We start from the raw sequence: 22,772 nt of genomic DNA, 5'->3' as shown, positions 1-22,772 counted from the left end.
GACAGCCAGATGCAAATTGCCTGACACTCCATTGAGTATCTTTGCCACGGCTCCCAGTAAGTGGCCACCAAGCCTGCATTTGTATGCTCCCTGGCTTCTACATATGCTATACACCCCAGGCCTATTTTCATGTGTCTCCTAAACGTAAAAGGGCTGCCATCTTAAGATAGAAACACCTGGCAGCTGATTTCCAAACATTATGCTAATGATCACTCCCAGGAGCTGAGAGAAGCCAGGCCACCTTTGACAGCGTTCCCAGTGGTAAGGGAGAAGAAGTGAAACTTTGGAAGGTGTCTGGTTATTACCCCAATGGACACTGAACTGTAACAAGCCTTTCATCAACTGCAGCCACCACACTTTTAATCCCAGCATTCGGGAGTTTGAGGCCAGTCCGGTTTACAGAGTGAGTTCCTGGACAGCCAGGGCTACACAGAGGAAACAAAAATGTGAAAAGGAAAGCATGGTTGTTCAGCTCTTCCTCTGAAAAAAGCCAATGCACGGTGATTGGTAGAACCCTGGACAGTGAGTAGCTTGCAGGGAACTTCAGAGCACACTCAGTGGCGAGAGAAGCTAGGTTTGCACCACGAGGACGCAGTGCTTGCTATGACCCCATTATTTGGGGCACTACACTTAAAAATTAAAATCAGTTCCCTGGGCATTTTTGGTGAATGCACAGAATGGAGCTGCAGTAGGCAGTCAGGGTGGCCTACTCCAAGATGAGTGCCCTACAAGCACTACGCAGGCGGGGCACGGCCACCAGCACACTCACGGGGAAAGTCCTAACCTAAGCTGGCAACTGCCCAGGCTTGCCCTTGCCCTCTCAAAACCAGGAAGGGGCGTGTCCCACATTCGGCCGGTCATTGGGCAGGTGCAGTCCGCCTATCCATCCCCGTTGGGGTAGAGGGCGTGTTCTACGGCCGGGCTCATCCGCTAGTCCACTCCTGAACGAAGTGCTTCGGTGCCTGTGCTCCGTCGATCACTGCGCAGGCGTAGTCCCGCCCACCTCTAGGGAAAGGGCGTGCAGCGCGCTCCCCCATTGGCCGGGAGCGACTCCGCCCAAGTGCGCACGCAGTAACGCTGTGCTGTGTGCTTCTCCCTTGACACTGCTGTCTGTCCTTCGCTATGGCTGCCGTCAGGGCTCTGGTGGCGCCGAGGATGGTTTCTGCGCTCGCACAGTTCTCGGGGCGCCACCATGCTTCCTCCCAGCACGCAGCCCTTCACAGCTCCGCACCGCGGCCCGGGGCGAGGGTGGCGTTGGTGAGTGCACGGCCAGACAGACTCCCAGGTCAACTCCCTCCCCCTGCTCGCTCCCCGCAGACTGGCGTCCACCGCTCGCTTCCCAGGGTCTGCCCCTGAAGGGATTCAGCATTCCTCTCCCCGTGGTAATTTCGTACTGGGCCCTTCGTCCTCGTCAGCGCCTCTCCTCTTGCAGGTTCTGTCGGGCTGCGGAGTCTATGACGGAACCGAGATCCACGAGGCCTCTGCGTAAGTCCTCAAAGTTTGTGATGTAAACGCTCTCTTGGTTTAAAAGGCAGAAGCGTAACCAAATGCAGTGGGTTCACATCGTGATCAGTTCAAACTCATAATTAGCACAGGCAAGACATAAAAGATGCCACCTGGGCCCTGGGTGAAGGCAAAGTGCCTGGCAGCAGCCTGGGGCCCTGAACCCAAAATGCAACACTTGCTGAATCAGCAGCCGCCACCGCTCACCCATTGGTAAAATGAATTGTAGAGACCACTTGACGCACATGCCTACATGCTCTTCTGGTTCCACCCTCACCTTGCAGAAGTCTGTAAGTGGTAGGTACTGGTTTGGAGCCAGCCATGGCTTCATAAAAGCAGCAAGGTGTCCTATAAATTAGGAATGCCCCTCACCCCACCCCTGCACACACTTGGTGAAAGTTCATTTGTAAAACCATCTTGGCATGAGTCTGGAAGACACATTTGGAAGTGACATCTTTGTGGATTTTCTCCACACAGGATCCTGGTACACCTGAGCCGAGGTGGGGCTGAGGTCCAGATCTTTGCTCCTGATGTCCCTCAGATGCACGTGATTGACCACACCAAGGGACAGCCTTCTGAGAACGAAAGCAGGTATGGGTAGAGGAAGGACCACACAGGACCTCTAGTCCCACGCACAGCTTCTATCGTTTAGCCTTCTTGGTTATGCGGTCGAGCATATGCTCCTCAAAGCAGCTGTCATCCAGCTGTTCTGGGAATACACTGCCATGAGCACAGGGACTCTGACCTCCCAGTGAGTGTTACAGGAATGGCAGTTGTACTTCCCCTGGATGTAAGGTCGCGGTCTCTTCTTCCTGGTCACTGTGTGGCACTGTGTTCCCCTTAGCCCATTTGCAGCTACCTTTTCTTCTTCATTTAGTTTTGGTTTTTGTGTTTTTGAGACAGGATCTGTTTGGCTCTAACAGGCATGGAACTCACTATGTAGACCAGTCTGGCCTTGAATTCATAGAGATTCACCTGTCTCCTCCTCCCAAGTACTGAGATCAAAGGCGTGTGCCATCATGCCCAGCACAACTACATTTCTTATCTGAGGCCTGGTTGCAGGGTGGCCCTGAAGGCTGTGTCTTAAGGGCTGAGGTTGAATAGGGAGGGAGGGAGCTTTAACTGCCAAGGCTGCCTGTTGGGATCACTGCCATTTCCTTCTCAGTCCAAGACCCTGGCCCCTGAATCTGCCCCTCCTCCTCTCTTATACAAGCCTGCATGAGGTAGCAGTAACTTCCTGCTGTCTGACGTGCAGGTGGCTTCAGGCATCCTTAAAAGTAGTTTCCTAGGCAACCACTCTGGTGAGGAGCACTGGATTCTGGGTATCCTGGTGTTGATCCTGGGGCCAGCCTGCAAGGCTTGGGTTTTGTTGTTGTTTGGTTTGGTTTGGTTTTTCGAGACAGGGTTTCTCTGTAGCTTTGGAGCCTGTCCTGGACTAGCTCTGTAGACCAGGCTGGCCTCGAACTCACAGATCACAGAGATCCACCTGCCTCTGCCTCCCAAGTGCTGGGATTACAGGCATGCGCCACCACCACCCGGCCCAAGTCTTGTTTTTATAGGGCACTAGAATCCTGTCACTGTCTCCAGATGTTGCCCAGATGTGCTCATTGGGAAGCATTGGTCTCCACGTGTGAGCATGCTCATTTCTGGCTGTGAGCCGAGTTCAAGATGAGTCCCCAGTGGTGCCTGTGTCCTGGCCCTGCTTACACACTAATCCTTTGTTTCATCTGTGCTCTCTCCAGGAATGTTTTGGCAGAATCAGCAAGGATTGCCCGAGGCAAGATCACCAACCTGGCTCAGCTCAATGCTGCCAACCATGATGCTGCCATTTTCCCTGGAGGATTTGGAGCTGCCAAAAACCTGTACGTTCCCAAGTATGAGGGTCTAGACCACACTTGTGCCTGCTCTTTTACAAGGGGTGGGCTGGAGATACTTTAGCAAGACCAGCGGGGTGTTCTCTGCTTCTTCCTTGGAGCACGCCAGTGCCCGGAAGCTGTCCGGGTGGGCTGGGTGGTCTACTGACCTCCATGCCGTGAATCAGGTCTCAGCAAATGCTGCTTACTTGTCCTTGCAAGTGCCAGTTCTCATGCAGAGCTGTCCTCCTTCTGTGGTGGTTTGAATGACAATGGCCATAGGCTCTTATGTTTGAATGCTTGGTCCCTATTTGGTGGAACAGTTTTGGAAGGATTAGGAGGTGTGATGTTGTTAGAGGACGTGTATCACTGGGGAGTGGGCCTTGAGATTTCAAAAGTCCATACCAGGTCCATTTAGTCTTAGTCTGTATGTGTGTGTGTGTGTGTGTGTGTGTGTGTGTGTGTGTGTGTGTGTGTGTCTGTCTGTGTCTGTCTGTCCCCCACCCCCCACCCCCCAGCTTGTAGACCAGATGCAAGCTCTTGGCTACTACTCCATTGCATGCATGCCTGCTGCCAGGCCCCTGCCATGATGGTCATGGACTAGCCCTCTGAAACCATAAAAAATGCCTTCATAGCTAAGTTGCTCTGCTCACAGCGTCTCTTCACAGCAGTAGAGCAATAAGCAGGACACCCTTACACTGTGTGGTAATAGGAAAGACAAAGCCTTCTGTGCTTTGCTATCTGAGCTGTTGCTATGGGAAAGAGCAAATAAATTGAAGGTGACAGCCTCTGTCTGCACTGGGGTCCTTTTCTTCACAGCTCCCGTTGGTTCTTTCTTGAGCATTCATGGAAGTCTTTGTGGTTCTAGCCTCAGCATGACCCTGTCCGAGAGGTGGCCACCCAGCTGGTTGTCAGGGAGAGCCTCGAGCAGGCTCTGCAGTATCCCCAGGTATTTCACTGGGTGTCCTGCTCCCAGAAGGGAAGGAAGGACTCAGGGCTCCATGCTCTGAAGTATCACCAATGCAGCTTTCTTAATCTGAACCCTCTGGCTGCTTTGTTGGGCCATCAAAATGTCCCTTTCTCCACATTGCTCACCTCCAGTCTCTTTGGTAGCATCCACCCCCTCTGTCCTGAAACCAGCAATTCTGGCAGTGCCAGCCCTAACTGAGGGCCTGTGTGCCCCATCCTCACAACAGCATGGCAGGGTATGGGTGTCACTGGGTTTTTTTCCCTTCTACATGGACCACTGTTTCTTGGAAGGCTGAGCTGTGTTCATGACTTCCGCCTGTCAACTCCTCCCTCGAGGAAGATTGTCTAGAAGCCATGTCTGTCAGCACAGCTGGTCCGTCTTGTTCACTTAGGAGTGTGGGCTGGGGAGCAGGTGAGGTTCTCGGTGTTGAGTCTCCATGGCACTTGAGGAGTCTGTGAGCCTCTGTACCTGTGTCTGAGCTCCCTAGCCCGTTGAGGTGGCCGCCATCCTCAGTCTTTGTGGCAGACCCTCGTTGACGCTGCTCTTAAACCCATGAGACCGCCATGCTAGTTGGTGGCACGCGTGTGTGGCAGCAGGTGGCTAAGTGTGCACATGTAGGCGAAAGGTGACCGAGGCTCAGCATGTATGAGGTCATGGGTGGCTTACTAGCCCTCAATGTGAAAAGTGATGGGCTTTGTGTGTGCACATATGTCAGGGCAAGTGAGTAGTGTCAGGCTCACAGTGGGAATCCAGTGGTTCCAGGCACTGCTGCCATCCTGAGTATCCTCTAGAGAAGCCCCAAGTATAGGGGTGCGTTCATCGCTGCCCACAGCGTGTGAGGTGCTTGTTCTCGCTTTGCCTGATGTCCTTGTCTGTACTTTGCAGCTGAGGTGAGAACTGGTCAACAGTGGCGTAGACTCCACATGGTGGCCAAGGTGCTGTGAGCCCTGTTACTAGTCACCCTGGTGGCTCAGGTGACTTCCTGTAGCCTTGCTTGTGTGTGTGTGAGAGAGAGAGAGGAGAGTGAGTTAAGAGTTTAAGGTGGAAGGATTTGGTGAGTTTGACTGACGGAAGTAACACCTGATGGTGAGCCTGGTCCCTCAGAGCCAGATCTCCAGGCCACAGCACCGGAGGGCCCGGAAGCTGTGTTCTGGCACAAAGGTGCACACACATGTGAAACGCTGGGCTCTGGCAGGTTGCCATCTCTAGGGGTATTGTAGTAACTTCCGAACTGCTCAGCCGCCCTTGGCAGTTGGACTCCAGGAAGAACAGGGGCGCTTGTTGGTGTCATTCACTGTCCGTGTACTAATGGCTGCTACTCCTAGGCTAATTGTGTTTCTTTGTCTAGAACCCTCTTTTTGAGGCTTTGTTTTTGGTTTGCTGCCCCTGGATTCTGAAGGCAGAATGCAGTCACAGACTGGCCACCCACCTCTTGTCTTCCACGCTGCTGGCTGGTGAATGAGAAGCTAGATCCACAGCTGTGCACTCAGTGTGACAGCAGGCTGTCCACCTGGCATGTGGCCACACTGGGCAGCTCCTCTGGTGTCCAGTGGGCCACTCAGATTGTGGGGACACTACTGAGCAAAGCCTCTTCCCTCGTGGCAGGAGCACATTCGCCGTGGACGGGAAGGACTGTAAGGTTAACAAGGAAGTAGAGCGTGTCCTGAAGGAGTTCCATGGGGCCAAGAAGCCCATCGGGTAGGTGATACACTGAGGTTCAAGAGGGCGGCAGGGCTTTGTGGGGGCTCCTGGCATATTCTGCCAGCTCTTGCTATGGCAGCTTCACCAGCACTGGAACCCAGTAAGACCAGCGGCAGCCTGTGCAGAGTGGTGGCATGGGAGTGTGGTGGGTGCAGTGGAGGTGGGATTGGCCCCTGGGTGGGGCAGCCACGTGAGCCCAGCCCATGGTCACTGGGCACAGCTGCCCACCTCCTGTGTGTCAGGGCAGCTCACTTTTTTTTGTTTGTTTTTGAGTCTTGCTATATTTCTCTGACTAGCCTGGAACTTACTATACAGACCAGGCTGGCCTTGAACTCACAGAGATCCATCTGCCTCCTGAGTGCTGGGATTATCACTCATGCCACCATGCCCAGCCAGGGCAGCTCACTTCTAAGGGTCATGAGGTCATGCAGGGCTGTTACCTATGCTAGACACTCTAGACCAATGGTTCTCAACCTTCCTAATGCTGCGACCCTTTAACACAGTTCCTCATATTGTGACTCCCCCAACCATAAAATTATTTCGTTGCTACTTTATAACTATAATTTTGCTACTGTTATGAATCATAATGTAAATATCTGATATACAGGATATTTGATATGTGACCCCTATGAAAGGGTCAATCCATCCCCACCCCCGTTGAAAACCGCTGATGTAGACAGTGGACAGCCAGATGCAGCAGCCAGATGGCAGTGTAGACTTTGGCTTCCCAGACCCCTCAGCTTCCCTCGAAGGCATCTCTGCCCAGGCTGCTCAAGTCCTGATGCCTGATGACCCCCAAGCCACCCTGTCTGGGGCCCAGACTCGTCAGTCCTCCCTCTCAGTGGGCCCCGGTGCTGACACAGCTCCTTCAACCTTCCAGCTTATGCTGCATCGCACCTGTTCTCGCCGCCAAAGTGATCAAAGGTGTCGAGGTCACCGTGGGCCACGAGCAAGAGGAGGGTGGCAAGTGGCCTTACGCTGGAACTGCAGAAGCCATCAAAGCCCTGGGTGCCAAGCACTGTGTGAAGGGTGTGACCATATCCTTTGTGGCAGCCGGTCAGTGTGGTGTCAGGCAGCACATTCGGTCCCGTTCATTTGGTTGTTTAGGGTGTCCGTGGCAGACAGCCTTCTCTACAGGAATTATATTTGCTGGTCTTACTTCAAGGGAACCCCTGGGCAAGAGACAGGGCCAGCCAGTGTCATGGGGTGGAGCTAGCTTGGTATGCCCCAGGCAGGCTGGTAGAACACTGGCCAGGGAAGAGACACGTTTCTGCACCTACCCAGACTGCTCAGCCTGGAGCATGCAGCTAGGAAGCCTGGTCCCCACAAGGATAGGAGTGCAGGCTAGGCAGGACTCGGGGGCCTAGAGGGTTAGGAGCTGTTGCTGGTGACCACAGAAGGAAGCCAGACCAGTGTGGGAGAAGTGGGCGGGGCTCCTGGTTTGTCCTAGTGGGTCCTCAGTTTCCACAGCTGGAACTGGCAGGGGCCCAGTCGGGGTGAGTTTTACCCCCCATGTGGGGTCAGCCTGCAGGCATTGCTCCACCTCACCCCACCCGCAGGATGTCATTCTTTCTTCCTCTTGAGTTCCCTGTGGTCCTGTCTGGTGCTGGGTTTTCCCTAACATCTACGCACGAGGCTCATGTAGACGAGAAAAACAAGGTGGTCACGACCCCGGCCTTCATGTGTGAGACCGCGCTCCACCACATCCACGACGGCATTGGGGCTATGGTGAAGAAGGTGCTGGAACTCTCGGGAAAGTAACGCTGCCTGGGCCACACTCCACCTGTCTGGGCTCCATTCAGCCAGGACGCAGGAGTGCCTTTCTGTTAGAAGCATAGACTCTTTCTGCCTGAAGAAGGATATTTGCCTCCGTCCATGCTGGGCTTGACCCAACTCCTACCAGCAGGAAGCTCAGAGCCCCTCCGTGGCCCCAAGCAGCAGCAGGGCTTCAGTGGAGGGGGAATTGCCTCACTTGTGTGTTCCCATGGGAAGGTCCGAGCGCACCTTTTCAGAGGATCTGGTTGAAGCACTTCTGTTCTACAATCCTGGCGTACTTAAGTTTTGTTCTTGTTGTTATTTTGGTTTTTTGAGACAGGGATTCTCTGTATAGCTTTGTGCCTTTCCTGGAACTCACTGTATAGACCAGGCTGGCCTTGAACTGACAGAGATCCGCCTGGCTCTTCCTCCCGAGTGCTGGTGGATTAAAGGCATGTGCCACCACCACCCATCCTTAAGTTTTAAAAGAAGAAAACAGTTTAGGTTTTTGTTACCAGGCCAGTCTGATAATCAGAATACCTTGTTTATGGATAAAGAAAAGTTCTCTCATCCAAAGTAAACACAAGCTAACTAAAGCCAGGGAAATTCTGTAGCAGGCAGTCCCTGTAACCACAGAATAAACTCCTTTCCATACTGGAAACTACTTTCAGCCATGTCTCAGGTCTTCTGAAACTAGTGAATGGTACTCCATAACATGAGGTTTCGATGAGTCTCAGTTCTCTGGTTTTCAGAAAAAGGGGGAAATCACCAATAGACGGCCTGTCTGTGCAGGCTTGCAGGCCAGGACTGGGACGTTGCACCAGGCTGTGAGATTGACCTGGGTAAAGAAAGAAAAGTAAAAGACTGGTACCCTGGGTGCCTTCTGCACTTGTCCCCTTATGTATTGGAGTGTTCTGATGGAGGTCTGAGCACACTTCACCTGTTCCAGAACATTCTCTTCTGGTGGGCCAGGCAGCCTGAGGGTCCCTTGGCCTTGGTGGCAGGGGCTGCAGCACTGGACTAAAGACAGCTCCTTTAGCTCAGTTATGTCAGATGCTGGGCAGAAGTGGGCTTAGGCCAGGCAGGGAGCCTCCATAGCAGGATGTCTGCCACCTCCCAGTGCCCTCTGTAGGCAGAGTTTCTCTACTCCAAATAACTAGAGGTTTCTTATAAATGCTCAGCCAATAGCTCAGGCTTGTTGCTAGCTAACTCTTACATTTTAAATTAACGCTCTGCCACGTGACAGTACCTTCTTTCAGCACAGCCGACATGTTCATCTTGCTTCTCTGTCTACTTGGGACTCCCCAGACTCCTCCCTTCTTCCCATCATCCTCTGTCTGGCCATCCTGCCTATACCTTCTGCCTAGCTACCGGCCTGTCATTTCTTTTATTAAACCAATCAGAAGGCCTTGGCAAAGACACATCTTCACCATGTATAAAAAGATTATTCCATAACAGCCCTCCCTCACACACTCACATATATGCTTTGCTACAGACGACACACTCTGGCCTACGGTATGGAGAGAGCGGCCCTTGCTGCTCCTCAGACTGATTCCTCCAGGGGCCACAATTCTTGGTGGTCTGGGTCTGTAGGCCTCTTACCAGGAGACATGGTGTGTACCTATGGCACCTATACTACTAGCCCCCCCCCCCCTTTTAGGGCACCTGAAGAACCTACCCCTGGGTCTGCCCTCCCCTGTCCCCAGAAGTGAACCAGAAGCGTCATGTATGTATACAACTGTGAGTTTCCACAGTGGAACTACAGAGCCAGTACAATCCCCCCTCCTGCCCCCCACAAAGCCCCTGCTCCAGTCCACCATAGGCCACCCAGAGTGGCAGCTCCTGCTCTGTGATGTGTCTTGCTCTGCTGATTGCGACAGCACGGCCTTGCCCATCCACCTCCCCGATACTTTGCCTTCAGCCTCCTGTTGGCCGGGCCACCTGGCTGTACTGAGTTGGCTGGTGTAAATACTGATGGGCATCCTCATGGGTCCCCTGTGCTCCAGCACCACACCTGGCTGCAGGCTGCTGGGCTGGTTTCTCCAGCAGTTACTCTCCAGCAGTGCCCAGCATGCACTCGATATTTCTCCCACCGCAATTGGTAGCTGCACCGTGTGACATGTTCACCTTGCACTGGGGCTGTCAGGATCTCAGCTGGTGGGGGGGGGGGTGTCTCTTGGGGTGTTTGCTGACATTAGTCACCCTCTGTCCCCCGTGGCCTTCTGGGCATCCCCTGGGCAGAATCTGTCGATGTCGCTGCCGCACTTGTCTGCCTCTTCTCCAGCTAGAGGTAAGCAGTCTACTCACAAATCCTTACCTAGAGGTAAGCAACATCCATGGGTTTCCTGTCCTCCACCTACTCTCCTTGGGTGTGTGGGGGGCCGGCATGCTCAGGGGTGTTTCTACCGAGGGAGTGTCCACCCCATGACATTCAGACCGGCAGCTGCTTGTTTCCCTGTGCTGTATCCCAGAAAAGGAGACAATGGCCTCTGAGCACCCCCCCCAGGGGGATGGTGCCCCTGGAACCCGTTCCCACTTCAGGCCCTACCATGTGGCCTGGGTATCCTTAGTCCTTTGAGGTTTCTGGAATGTAATAATCCTACAAGTGGAGCTAGAGCTTAGGAGTGACATGCTGCCTGGATTTTGTCCTTTCTCATGTCTCTCGGTAGCAGAGAGAGAAGTGAACTCATGAGAGACCCCCCCAAGGGAAAGGTCAGTGCTGCTAGCTACATGCACTAGGTCCCTGTGGGCACAGTTTCTGCTCAGGTGCTCAGATGTGCTGCTAGGTTCAGAGTGGCCCCATGCACATCTTCCCTGACTTCACAAGTGACCAAGATCCCCGCCATGTTGACCTGGACCATCCCAGCTTCACAGGAGATGGGGACCACAGGTGTGCTTAGCTGAGGCCAGGTAGAGCCATGCTGAACGGTACTTTGGGGTGGTGAGAAAGCCCTCAATGGGGCCTAAAGCAAGAAGATAGCTATTGGCTCCTAGAAATAATTTGAGTCCCCACTATCTGCCAGGCATGTGCCATGTGATAAGAGACCACAATCTTTGCCTTCACGGAGCTGGTAAGGACTTGTTAGCAGATAGCCTGGAGGGTGTGAGTGGACACATGGACAAGGTCAGGGAAGGGGTCAGGACCCACCAAGAAGGAAGCAGCCAGGGTGAGTGAGAGGGTATGCTCCTGAGGACCAGGTTCTTGGAACAAATCCTGTCCCTAGAGATATGCCAACCCAGGTCCCCAAGGCTCATTAGGAAGGCTGTGGTTTTAGGTATCACCACCAGGGGGCACAGCCGACCAGCCTTAGGACCTTCTGCAGGTTCCCAGAGCTGCCCAAGGCCAAGGGCCTGCTAAGCTGCCCCCTGCCTACATCCTACACCTTACCACCTTTAGAAGCCCTCCTGGGAACCCCATGGCCCCTGCCTCCCAGGTCTACTTCACAGGTACCTCCATCTAAGCAAATCTCAAAATGAGGGTGTGCTGAGTTCCCAGAGGCTCCCATTGCCGCACCTGCTCCAGACGTTCCTCTCATCCTCAACCCCACCTGCTCCAGCCACCCTGAGGACCTACCTCGTCCTCTCTCCCTGTACCCTTCTCAGGATCCTTGCAGTTTGGGCCCTGGAACCCCGACTAAGGGTGTCAAGGGAAGGAAGAAAGGGCAGACACTCACACAGGAAAGCTGGGGTCCGGTGTGGGTGTGCACACTGATAGAGGACTCTACAGCCAGCAGGAACCTCATCCTGTTTATTATGTACAGCACAGGGGGAAGGGTTAGCTAGTCTCCACAGGCCTCTGTGGGCAGGCAGGCAGGCAGGCAGTCTCGGGCTGTAAACACCTGTGAGGAGGAAGCTGCGTTTGCTGCTTTGTGTACATGCTGATCAATCATTCATGAACACTCAGGTTTGGACTCCAAGGAGAGTTTTGCCAACCCTCTTGGTCCTCACTTGGGTAAGACTCTGCCACTCCTGTGAGACGGAGGCCTCAGCATCCTTGACATGGCCATGCCCATGTTAACAATGTGCATGCTCTCAGGGCTTCCGAGGACTTGTCCCTACACTAACTACCTTTTCTTCTGTTGCCGTCCTCTCCTGACTATGGACCCACCATCACGCCAATGCACTTGACATCACACTTGTAGCATCATATACGCCAAATGTGGCAGCACATGCCTGAAATCCCAGCACTTGGAAGCAATCAGGAGAATCCGGAATTCTGGGTCATCCTCGGCTGCATAGTGAATTGGTGGCCAGCCTGGACTACATGAGACTCTGTCTCAAAAAAAAAAAAAAAAAAAAAAAATCTAGCTTTCCTTTTCTATGATCAACTGGGGCTTTCCAAGCTTTGCATTGTGTATTTAGGTTTGTAGCCCAATTTGACCTAATATGAAGGTAAGAGATCTATGTTTATAATTTTGGCTTTTTGTTTGTTTTTGCATTATGTGGTGGGTTTTGTTGTTTTTAATTTATTTTTACTTCATGTGCATTTGCGTTTTTCCTGCATGTATGTCTGTGAGAGGGTATCAGATCCCTTGGGACTGGAGTCACAGACAGTTGCGAGCTGCCGTTTGTACTGGGAATTGAACTCAGGTCCTGAGGAGGAGTAGACAGTGCTCTTAACCACTGAGCCATCTCTCCAGCCCCCTATGTGATGGTTTGAATAAGAAACATTCCCCCAAAGTCTCAGGTATTTGAATGCTTGGTCACTAATTGTTGGTGGTGTTTGGGGAGATTACAGAACCTTTAGGAGATGCAGCCTTGCTGGGGGGTATACATCATGGCGCGCCGGGGGGGGGGGGGCTTTGAGGGTTTATAGCCTCACCCCACTTCCCGTTCTCTCTGTCCCAAGAGTGTAGATGCAAAATGACCAGCCAGTCTCCTGCTCTGGCTGTCTACTGCCATGCCTTCCTCTCTGGACTGACAAGCCAAAATAAACTCCTAAGAAGCTTTTGGAAATGGTGTTAGATCCAGAAACAAAGAGGGAACTAATAAAACGTAGCTATCCACAAATGCCACCTCTTGGAAAGACTTTCTTTGCCTCCCTGTATTGCATCCACCCTGTGGTCAAGGTCAGCTGGCTGTATTTCCAAGGGTCTGCTGTGGACGCACATTGCTTTACCATGGCTCTCTGTCCATCTGCCACCACCACACTGTCGTTTCGACTAGATGTCACAGCAGGTCTCCACGTCAGGCCCTGTTGCTTCTTTTGGCCCATTCAGCAACATGTAGACTTTTCAGTACACATTTCAGAACAGAACCAGTTCACTGTAAAATAAGCTGCTGGGATTTCAGCTGTGATTGTGTCGAGTGCACAGATGAGCCGGCAGAATCTTCACCTTGACAAACACAGCCTTTGTGTCCAAGCTCATGGAATAACTATTTCCTTAGATCTTTGGTTTTTTTTTTTTTTTCACCCAAGTTTTGTGTTTTTTCCTTATATCTTGCATGTGTTTTGTTAGGTTTATACTGAAGTGTTTGATTCTGTAGGTATTAGAGTCAATGTTACTGTAGTTTACATTTCAAATTCCAGCTGTTTGTTGTTGGCCTGTAGGAAAGCAATTGACTTTATATTCTGCAACCTTCCTATATTGCTTCTTAGTTCCAGGAGAAGTAGGTAGGGGAGTGTGTGTGTGCACATGCGCGCATACGCCCATTCCTTTGGTTTTCTACATAGATAGTTGTGTCATCTGCAAAGAGAGTTCTCAATCTGTTGGGGGTTTTCCCCCTTTTCTTGCCTTACTGTACTGGCTAGGATTTCCAGTGTGAAGAGGAGTGCCGTCCCTGCCTAGTTCCTCACCATTACATGATGTTAGCTGTTCGTGCTCTTCAGATGTCTTTATTGAGTTGAGGAATGTCCCCTCTGCCACTCATATTGATGTGATTTTCTTCTTTAACCTCTGAAGTGGATGACATACCCCAGATTCCTGGCGCTCATGCGGCTTCTTACATCTGGGCAGTCTCACTGAGTCGTGATGTGTGATTCCTTTCATACAGTGTTGGCTTGTATTTGTTAACACTGCTGAGGATCTTTGCCATCTGCTGTTGTGAGAGATGATGATGTGCAGTTTCTTCTTCTGTAATGTCTGTCTGCTTTGGGTATTAGGGAAACGTGGGCCTCACAGATGAGCTAGGACACATTCCTTCTGCTTTTGTCTTCTAAAAGAGAGAGTCGAGAATTGCATAATGTCCTCCCAAAAGTGTAGAATTGACCAGTGAGCCTCTGGGCCTCTAGGCCTGGGTCTTTCAGTTTGGAAGGTTGATAGGAACTTGAGTTTCTTAGCTAGGCAGATACATAGATAAATACCTAGATAGACAGATGGGTGGAACCATTGGAGACTGTTGTCTCTTCTGTATGCGTTTTGGTAGGGTGTGTTTTCAAAGGGGTTGGTCCATTTCACCTATTTAATGCAGTTTGTCAGTTCGTGGGCGTGGTGTTAACAGTCCATCATGACCGATCCTGTTCCTGATATTGGCATTAGTTTGGCTAGAAACTGAATGAGTGCATTGATCTCTTCAGAGAGTCAGCTTTAGGCTTTATTGATTCTATTTGGTCTCTTTCTTCTCTTGCTTAGACTTAATTTCTTCTCCTTTATTTGGTGTCCTGAGGCATCCATCGACTTAGGTTCTGTCTTCTCTGATACCCATATTCCAGGGCAGACATTTACCCTCCCCCCCACAAAGTCACAGTTTGCCCTGCATCTCATAATTGTTACTAAGTTCTATTTTCATTTTCATTTAGTTCAAAATGTTTTTAAAAATCTCCGAATTCTCTGACCTATGTGATATTTATAAGTGTGTTGTTTAATCTGCAAGTGTTTGGGGGATTTTCCAGCTGTGGAATTTAATTCCACTGTGATCATCTGAGGATGTACCATGTCTGATTTCTATTCCTTTAAGTCGGGGATGTTCATGACCCAGCACGTGGTCTGTACTGATGGGTGTTCCTTAGAAGCTAGAGAAAGCTGCATTTCTGCCACTGCTGGGGACACAGTCCTCAGAGCTGGCCACTGTGGTTGACGCTGACCTCAGCACTGTCCTTACTGACTTCCTTTCTGCTGGAGAGGCACTGAAGTCTTGACTATGCGTGGGTGCATCTGCTTCTCCATGTGGTTCTGTCAACATTGCCTCATGGCTTGACACTGTGAGGCACGTGTCAGTCCATGCTGTGTCTCTGTGGAGCTGACCTAACACTAGCCCTTTATTCTTGTGAAGGGTCACTTTATTCCTGATACCTCCTGTCTCTGATGTTGGATCTCTCTGAAATTATTAGTATAACTGGGGGGATGGGCACACATATATTACAGTGAGCGTATGAAGCTCTCTGATCGTGCTTGCCCAGCTATACCTCCTCCCGGTGCTGAGGGCTGATTTTGCTGTCTGCAGCTGTATAGGCCATTGCTTGTTCCCCCACTTGACCTGTCCCCACCACGGTGCCCTTGGCAGATATTGAGGGGCCTCCAGCTGATTTCACCTGGAGCCTGATGGGAAAAGCTGTTTGGGTCTGCTGTCCTGAGACTGCTCTTTTGTTTGTTTGTTTGTTTGTTTGTTTTTGTTTTTTCAAGGCAGGGTTTCTCTGTGTAGCTTTGCACTTTTTCTGGAACTCTCTTTGGAGACCAGGCTGGCCTCGAACTCACAAAGATCCTCCTGGCTCTGCCTCCCGAGTGCTAGGATTAAAGGCGTGTGCCACCACTGCCCGGCCTGAGATTGCTCTTAACCCTGAACTCAGTTCAGGCCAGTTCTACCAGTTCTCAGATGGGGCCCTGGCCTTTGCTGCCTGGAGCTGCCTCAGGGCTACAGAATGAAGGCCCCCTTTGGGACTCTGATATCTATCTCCCAGGACTCCCTCCTGGGCCTGTGCTGTTCTCCTGGCTCTCCAGCTCTAGGAGGGAAGAGAGGGAGGGGGTCAAGGAATGGTCTGTAGGGTGGGGCAGAGCCTGACTCTTCCTAGGCAGTCCCAGCCATGTCTTCAATCTCCTTCGTTCTCACTTTGGCCCTATGACCTGCTGGCTACTTAAGAGACAAGGCACTGGGACCCTGAGGCCCCACTGTGATCAGAGGCTAGAGTGTACCATTGCTGCAGGCCAAGTGACCACAAAGCTGTGGTTGCTGGGGAAAGTTAGCACCTCGGTGACATGCAGCATCTTGAGCAGAGGAAAGACAGCTACTTGAAGCCACCAAGTTTAGGAGGAGTACATTCTATACCAGGAGGCAACCTAGACAGGAAACCCATGGGTTCCCTTCACTCTGCTGATCTCAAGTCTCTAGATCTATCTGTCCTGATGAGCTGTGGCTCCCTGGGGGCCATTCCTGCTCAGCCTTGGGTCCCAGCACAGCATGTGACAGCACACGCAGCCTGCACTGAAGCTGCATCTATGGGATGAGTAAGCCGCTGCTGCAGCTGACCAGGCAGCTGGGTGCTTGTTCCAGATGCCCCATGCCAAGTGTCAGCCGGTCCCCAGACACCTGCCCACCCAGGATGGTGGCGGGAGGAAAAGGGATGGGATGGTAGGATGGAGAGAAGAGGCCTCGGGCGAAGCAGAACTCTGGGAATTTAAGGGACCCAGGTGAGCCAGGGTATACTGCCGGCAGCTGCCCACTGGCTACATCGCTCTCGCCCATTGGGGTTGGGTGCTGAGAATCAGGAGGAGGGAGGATCAGAGGAGGGGCCGGGGGAAGGGAGTTCCAGAGGAGACAGCAAGGGGCCTCCTGGTTAGAGGTGAATCAGGGTGGGATGGCTAGTCTTGGTTGTCAGCTTGACACACCTGAAAAAGGGGAACCTCCCCTGAGGAATTGCCTCCATCAGCCTGACCTTAGGCATGTCTGTGTGACATTTTCTTGATTGCTAACTGATGTAGGAGGGCCCGGCCCCTGTGGGGGGTGCCATCACCAGGCAGGGGTTCTGGGATGTGCAAGAAAGGTGGAACATGAGCCTGGGAAGAGTCCGGTGAGCCGATCCTCCGTGGTCTTTCCCTCAGTTCATGCCCTGGCTTCCCTCAGTGATGAACTGTCACTTGAAGTGTTAGGTAAGACAACCTTTCCTTACCCTAGTTATTTTTTGTCATAATGTTTATCACGGCAACAGGAAGCAAACCAACACAGGAGCCAAGCGGTGGTGGCGAATGCCTCTAATCCCAGCACTCGGGGGGTGGGGCCAAAGGCAAGTGGATCTCTGTGAGTTCGAGGCCAACCTGGTCTACAGAGTGAGTTCCAGGACAACCAGGGATACACAGAGAAACCCTGTCTCAAAACAAAACAACACACACACACACACACACACACACACACACACACACACACACAGACATCCTACTATCCAAGGCCAGCAAGCATGGTTCCTAGTGCCCTATTACAGGCATGGGAACATGGGTGACTGGCTTGCTGGATGTAATGTGTGTATGTTCTTAGGTGGGCCACAGGATGGGGTACAGCAGACAATGGCCAGGCTGTCTTCTGTCCCAAAAACTATTTGTCTGTTGTTCCACAGTAGGAATCATCTGCATAGACCAAAGTGCACTATAAGAAAGCCAGGGCTATCAGGCCGGACACTTTCAGAGGTGGTTCAGCCCAACGAGGGGTAGCAGAGGGTGAGCGGGGACAGAGCATCACCTCAGAGCTAAGCATGTATTGGTGTTGTTCTGGTAACAAGAGCAGCCAGGGCTTTAACAAGTCTCTCACCACTGTGCACTGAGAAGGCAGGAGAAACAGAAGCTGCCAGGGAATTAACGGCTGCTGTTTGTGGTGACTGAACACCTGGTGTTCTGTGCCCCGAGTCTCCGGGAGATAGGGGTGAGGCTTCTTCTGCTCCTGAGACCACCCCTCCTGGCCGAGCTGAAGCAAGTGAGTGTGGTAAATGAGCACCCCTTTGCAGGTGGTGCCACATCTCCAACCTGGCTGCTGTTTGCCTCTGGTGTGTGCCCACAGAGAACCTGCCACACAGCAGCGGCTCTTTTCACGCTTGTTTTTTGGGTCGTCATTTGGAAGGGTTGTGTCTGACTCATGCAGGCTATTGTCTGGACATGTATGAGGTACTTGGGCCAAGTGGAGTCCAGGGACTGTGTGTCAACCACAGAACCCACTTCTAGATTTCTATGAGGGTCAAGGGAGAGTACAGATAAGCAGTACTCTAGAAATGGCACACCCTTTCTGTCCCTAGCTTCAAAGCCCAGTGTTGACTCTTGATGTAAGTGATGTGGACATATTACAGGAAGAAATGGGGGGCTGAGTGAATGTGGGTTCCCCATCTGGAACCTTCTGGGCCAGCTTCCAGCTCCTCCACCCCAGCTGCCTGGTCTCTCCACCATTCCTTGGTTGCTCTGAAGGTTTAGCTCACATTCTCATCTGATCCTTTAGGCTCACAGGAGCCTGCCAGTCCTATGCTGCTCATAGGCAACAGACATAGTTTAACTGATTTAGTTGCCATGTACCTACAAAACGGACATGTTGGCATCATAGGATCCTACAGTATTATGGGTTGATTCTCCTAAATGAAATGTCAGAGGGCTAACTCCTTCCAAGGCTCTGTGGAAGACCTACCTATCCTATGCCTTCTCAGTGATTGCAGGGCATCTTGGGTATCCATTAGTGTGGAGCAGCACTGTCCAGACTGTGGCCTCCATTTCCTCATGGCCTCTTTCTCCTCTTGATGTCTATCTCATCCTCTCTATCTCCTCGCCATCTCTATCTCCATCTCATCATCTATCTCCATCTCATCATCTCCATTTCTTTATCATCTCTATTTCCTCACCATTTCTATCCCCTCATGGCCTCTATTTCCTCATGGCTTCCACATCTTCATGGCCTCCTCCATATCCACACATCCCTTCTTAGAGGACCCAAGTCCTAAATAATCTAATTTCAGTCCCATCTGCCTTTAGAGAAGGTCACATTCACTGAGCTTGTCATGATGTCTCTAATAAGAATTCTGTGAAGACACAGATGAGCCCATTCACAGCATAGGACCGAGGCACGAATGGGGTGCATGTCAGAGACACATGGTTCACAGGAGGGACCTCATGGGGTCCTCATCTATACCTAATGCCCATGCCTGGATCCTCACAGGTAGGGCTGTGTCCCATCTACTGCCTGGTACTCATTATTCCTGGACTGGCAGCAGGACAACGATTTGGGATGCTTCATAGGACAGACACTGCCAGGAACGCCCTTGGTGCTGGGTCATGGCCTTAATTTTAGTTTCTCAGGAGCCACTGGAGCCCCTAGATTGTGTGGACCTATCTGTGGACAGATTCACCAGATGACATAGCAACACTCCCCAGCTGACTTGAGCCAAGCCCCAGCTCTGTGACAGGGCCAGCACTTCCTGAAGGAAACCACCATGTAGCAGGGCCATGGGTCTCCTCATTCTTCAGCTCCTCTTGCAGCTTCCGTAGAGACACGTGCACCATGTATGTCCTTAGCTCCTGGCTCTGAAAGTTAGTGTTCCAGACAAGGATGGGAACTGGTGGGATGGTCTTCACCTCGCAGCATCTTTCAGCACTTCTTCAATGCTCTTTTAATGTTTTCTGTCTTATGTCATGCATCCTTGAACTTCCTGGTTTGAGCCAAATAGCAGAAGTACTAAAATATTTCACATTAAGCATCTTTTAGTGCTTCTGACATGGCCTCAAACAGGAAGTTCCAGGGGTCTGCCACAGAAAGGCTGTGTTCTGGCCTCCATGGGTGTCCCAGGACTCCAGATGGTGTCGGGGAGCTACCATTGAGCTTGTTCGGACTGAAATGTGACATGGAACACTGTTGATTTGTCTGGCTTAAGGCTCTGAATTCATTTGCTATGCTACCATAGCAAAGCACTCATACTGGGGTTTCGGTCATAGCACTGATTTCCCCTACCAATCAGGCCTCATGCCCAGCTCTGCACACATTCTGTGTGGCTGGGCCTGCTTTGGTTTGCTCTTCTGAAGTACTCATAGGAGGAAACCAGGAATGTGGGCACATTCAGAAGAGACCTGGCACTTCCAAAGGGCATCATCTGAGCATAAGCCACCTCTGTGAGATCCCCAGGTGGCCATGGGGATTCCCTCGTATGAGCCTTGATCCCAGGCAGGGTGATGGATCTACCAGTTGTTCTGCACCTGCTCTTCAGAAGTCCAGAGAGGTGAGGGATTCCCAGTGCATGTGATAGGATTACAGAGGAAAGATGGAAAGTGGAAGGAGGGACAGGTATGCTTGGCCAGGACTGACAGGGCCTGAAGTAAGTTAGCAAGGTAGACAGGATCCCCATCTTCACCCCACCCACAGCCCTGGAGAAAGTGAGAATATCTAGAGAAGTCTTGGTGGTCTCAGCATTGCTTGCTAGATGCTGGCAATGGGATCATGGGTAATGGATCAGGGACAGGAAAACAAAGAGCTCTGGGAAGGGAGGTCACTCTCCAGTAGCCTCTGCAGTGGGGGTAGCAGGGTGGTCACTCACGGGAAGGCCCGAGTGTGTGGCTTTGCTTGGACACTTGGATGGTGGTGTGCAAGGATCCTATGCTTTCAGGAGCCTCCCATGGTTCCTGACCCCTCACCTGACCAAGAAGTTCCTATGGAGGGCCAGAACAGGGCAGATACTACTTGACCACAAAGCAGGTGACAGAGAGACAGCCACAGTCACCACGCTGTCTGGAGAGGAAGTTGATCTTTACAGGGGATTCCCAGCCAGGGGCTCTTTTTATTTGGGACGAGAGTGAAAGACCAGTTCTTTATCAAATGAGTCCCCAGAGACACAGTTGACAGCGAGTAAGCAGAGCACACAGACTGAATCCCCAGAAAAATTGAAGGACACATCCGTGTCTTTGCACAGTGTCAGAACAATGTGTGCCAGCTAGATTGGCTTTATTGGCAGCAGTTTGCCAAGTAGACCTGATTTCTTTTGATGGCTGTTGGCAGACTCTTTCATTCCAGTGTTGATCACTACTATTAACTTTTGGATCACAATTATACATTACACAATGGTTCAACCTACACACAGATGTGTAGCTCGCAGTATGGCCACAAAGGGTTAAAGCAAGGAGTTTAATAGGCTTCATGGAGACAGAGGCAGATAGAGATAAGAAGAATCGTGGCACATTAACAAACTTGTGTGGGGAGTGGCCACGATGTTGTAGGGTTGAACTAAGCCTTGGAGGCAAGGTATGGGATCAGGTCCGCTGGCCAAACAAGATGGACTGGAGAGATGGCTCAGCGGCTAAGAGCACTGGCTGTTCTTCCACAGGATCTGGGTTCAATTCCCAGCACTTATGTGCTTGGTGACAACTATCTGTAACTCCAACCCCAGGGGATCTGGTTCATGTGATACACAGGCATACATGTAGGCAAAATCACCATAAAATAAAATGAAAATATTCCAACAGTCAGAGAGAGACAGTTGAGTAAGCAGTGACAAATAGTGAGGGCCAGGCTGAGCTGAAGCCCCAGGAAAAGTCTGGAATTTTTTGCTTATCAGTTCTTTGACACTTCCTCTTTTTCACAGCGTTAAGTGTCTTCTTCCCAGGATCCAGGTGAAGGTGCTGGCACCCTTCCTGCTGATAGGCTTTGAATACAGACATGTGTTTATATGTTCCTGACCTGCGTTTATAACTTTATAGGTGGTACTTCATGTATATGCACATGTAGCTGAGCATGCTTATATGTGTTTAAGTGTGGGTGCGTGTGGAGGTTAGAGGTCAATGTCAGATGTCTTCCTCAATAGCTGCTTTCCGCCTTATTTTTTGAGACAGGGTCTCTGAACCAGGTGCTCACCAATTGGGTTAACTAACCAGCCCCAGGACCTCTCTCTGCCTCTCCCTAGCTCTGAGTTTAAGGTGCACACTGCCACAGCCAGCTTGTACATGGGTGCTGGGGATCTGAACTTGGATCATCTTACTGACTGAGCCATCTCACCAGCCTCGGTGGTTCCATTTTGCTTCTGCCTCGTGCATGGTGCTAAAAGGTCGTGTCTCTGTGTCCAGCAAATGCAGTCATCCCTCCTCTGCAGTGGCAGTCGTATGAGATCTCCCAGGCAAGGACAGCCTGAAAGCCACTGTACCCTTCATCATGTAGTGGCTCTGAGCAGGACACAGGCTGATCTCTGTACCCCTCTGTGCACCGCTGTACTGGAGCTGCAGCCAGAGCCTGGTAGCTCCTGGAGAAGGCAGAGGATGAGATCTCCTCCCTGGTCCAGGGCTCCCAGATCACCTGCCCAGGTAGGGACCTTGCCCCCCTGACTCGGAAGGGAAGGAGTCTGAACACACGTGTGCCTACTACCCTAGGCCTGACCTTATCCCCAGGACAGAGACCGGCTTCCTCTTAAGGGTTCCCTGCCCCAGTGACCTACCAAAATCAAACAACACCAAACTGAAGGTAAGGCCAGAAACTCTGACTCCCAAACTCCCAGGACCTGCCCTGAGCATCTGAGCTGATTAGATTCCTCATGAGAGGCTGCTCAAGTCACACCCATCTGCATCCATGTCCCTCTTCTCTCTTGTAGCTAATTCTGTATGCAGGTCCTAGGCTACCGGACTCCAAGCTATTGGGGCCTACTGGTGACACACCCCATAAGATAGACATGCATTAGCTAAATGGGCCCCTTCTCCCCTCTTCTCTCTACATCCTCAAATCACACTCCCTCCCCCAAACACAAGCCCCTCCCTTGCAGCTTTGTGAGACTGAGATGCCTGACTGACTACAAGCATGTCCTATGGGCTCCTCATCAGTCATTTGGTCCATGACCTTCCCTTTCTCTGAAACCTCCAAGAAGAAACTCTGCCCCCAAAACTCTTCAGAGCTCCTGCCATGCTGTCTTATAGTGATGTTAATAACTCATAATCATAAATCTTAACCAAAAGGACAGCCTATCTCAGTGTCTCCCCGGAGCACCAAACCCAAAACTTGAGTTTGTCCCTGCCCTGCAACCCGTCACCTCCAGTGGAATCTCAACCCCCAAACCCCTTTCCAAGAGGGGCTTCTAGCCCCCTTGAGGCCTTCCCAGCAAGCTGAGGTGTCTTAGATGATCG

At 51.5% G+C, this 22,772-nt stretch overlaps 1 protein-coding gene across 1 annotated transcript; it reads left to right on the top strand.

The window, feature by feature from the left end:
* Positions 1-1,042: 1,042 nt before the first annotated feature.
* On the top strand, positions 1,043-8,070 carry Gatd3a (glutamine amidotransferase like class 1 domain containing 3A). The gene is made up of 7 exons (XM_036167774.1): positions 1,043-1,257; positions 1,433-1,485; positions 1,981-2,094; positions 3,246-3,365; positions 5,932-6,024; positions 6,908-7,064; positions 7,660-8,070. Exons 1-7 carry the CDS (start codon positions 1,123-1,125, stop codon positions 7,786-7,788), a joined length of 801 nt encoding a protein of 266 aa, XP_036023667.1. The 5' UTR covers positions 1,043-1,122; the 3' UTR covers positions 7,789-8,070.
* Positions 8,071-22,772: the final 14,702 nt, after the last annotated feature.

This window comes from Onychomys torridus, chromosome 18 (genome assembly GCF_903995425.1).
Source record: "Onychomys torridus chromosome 18, mOncTor1.1, whole genome shotgun sequence".
Taxonomy (NCBI): Eukaryota; Metazoa; Chordata; class Mammalia; order Rodentia; family Cricetidae; genus Onychomys; species Onychomys torridus.
This window is presented reverse-complemented; position numbering and strand designations above follow the sequence as displayed.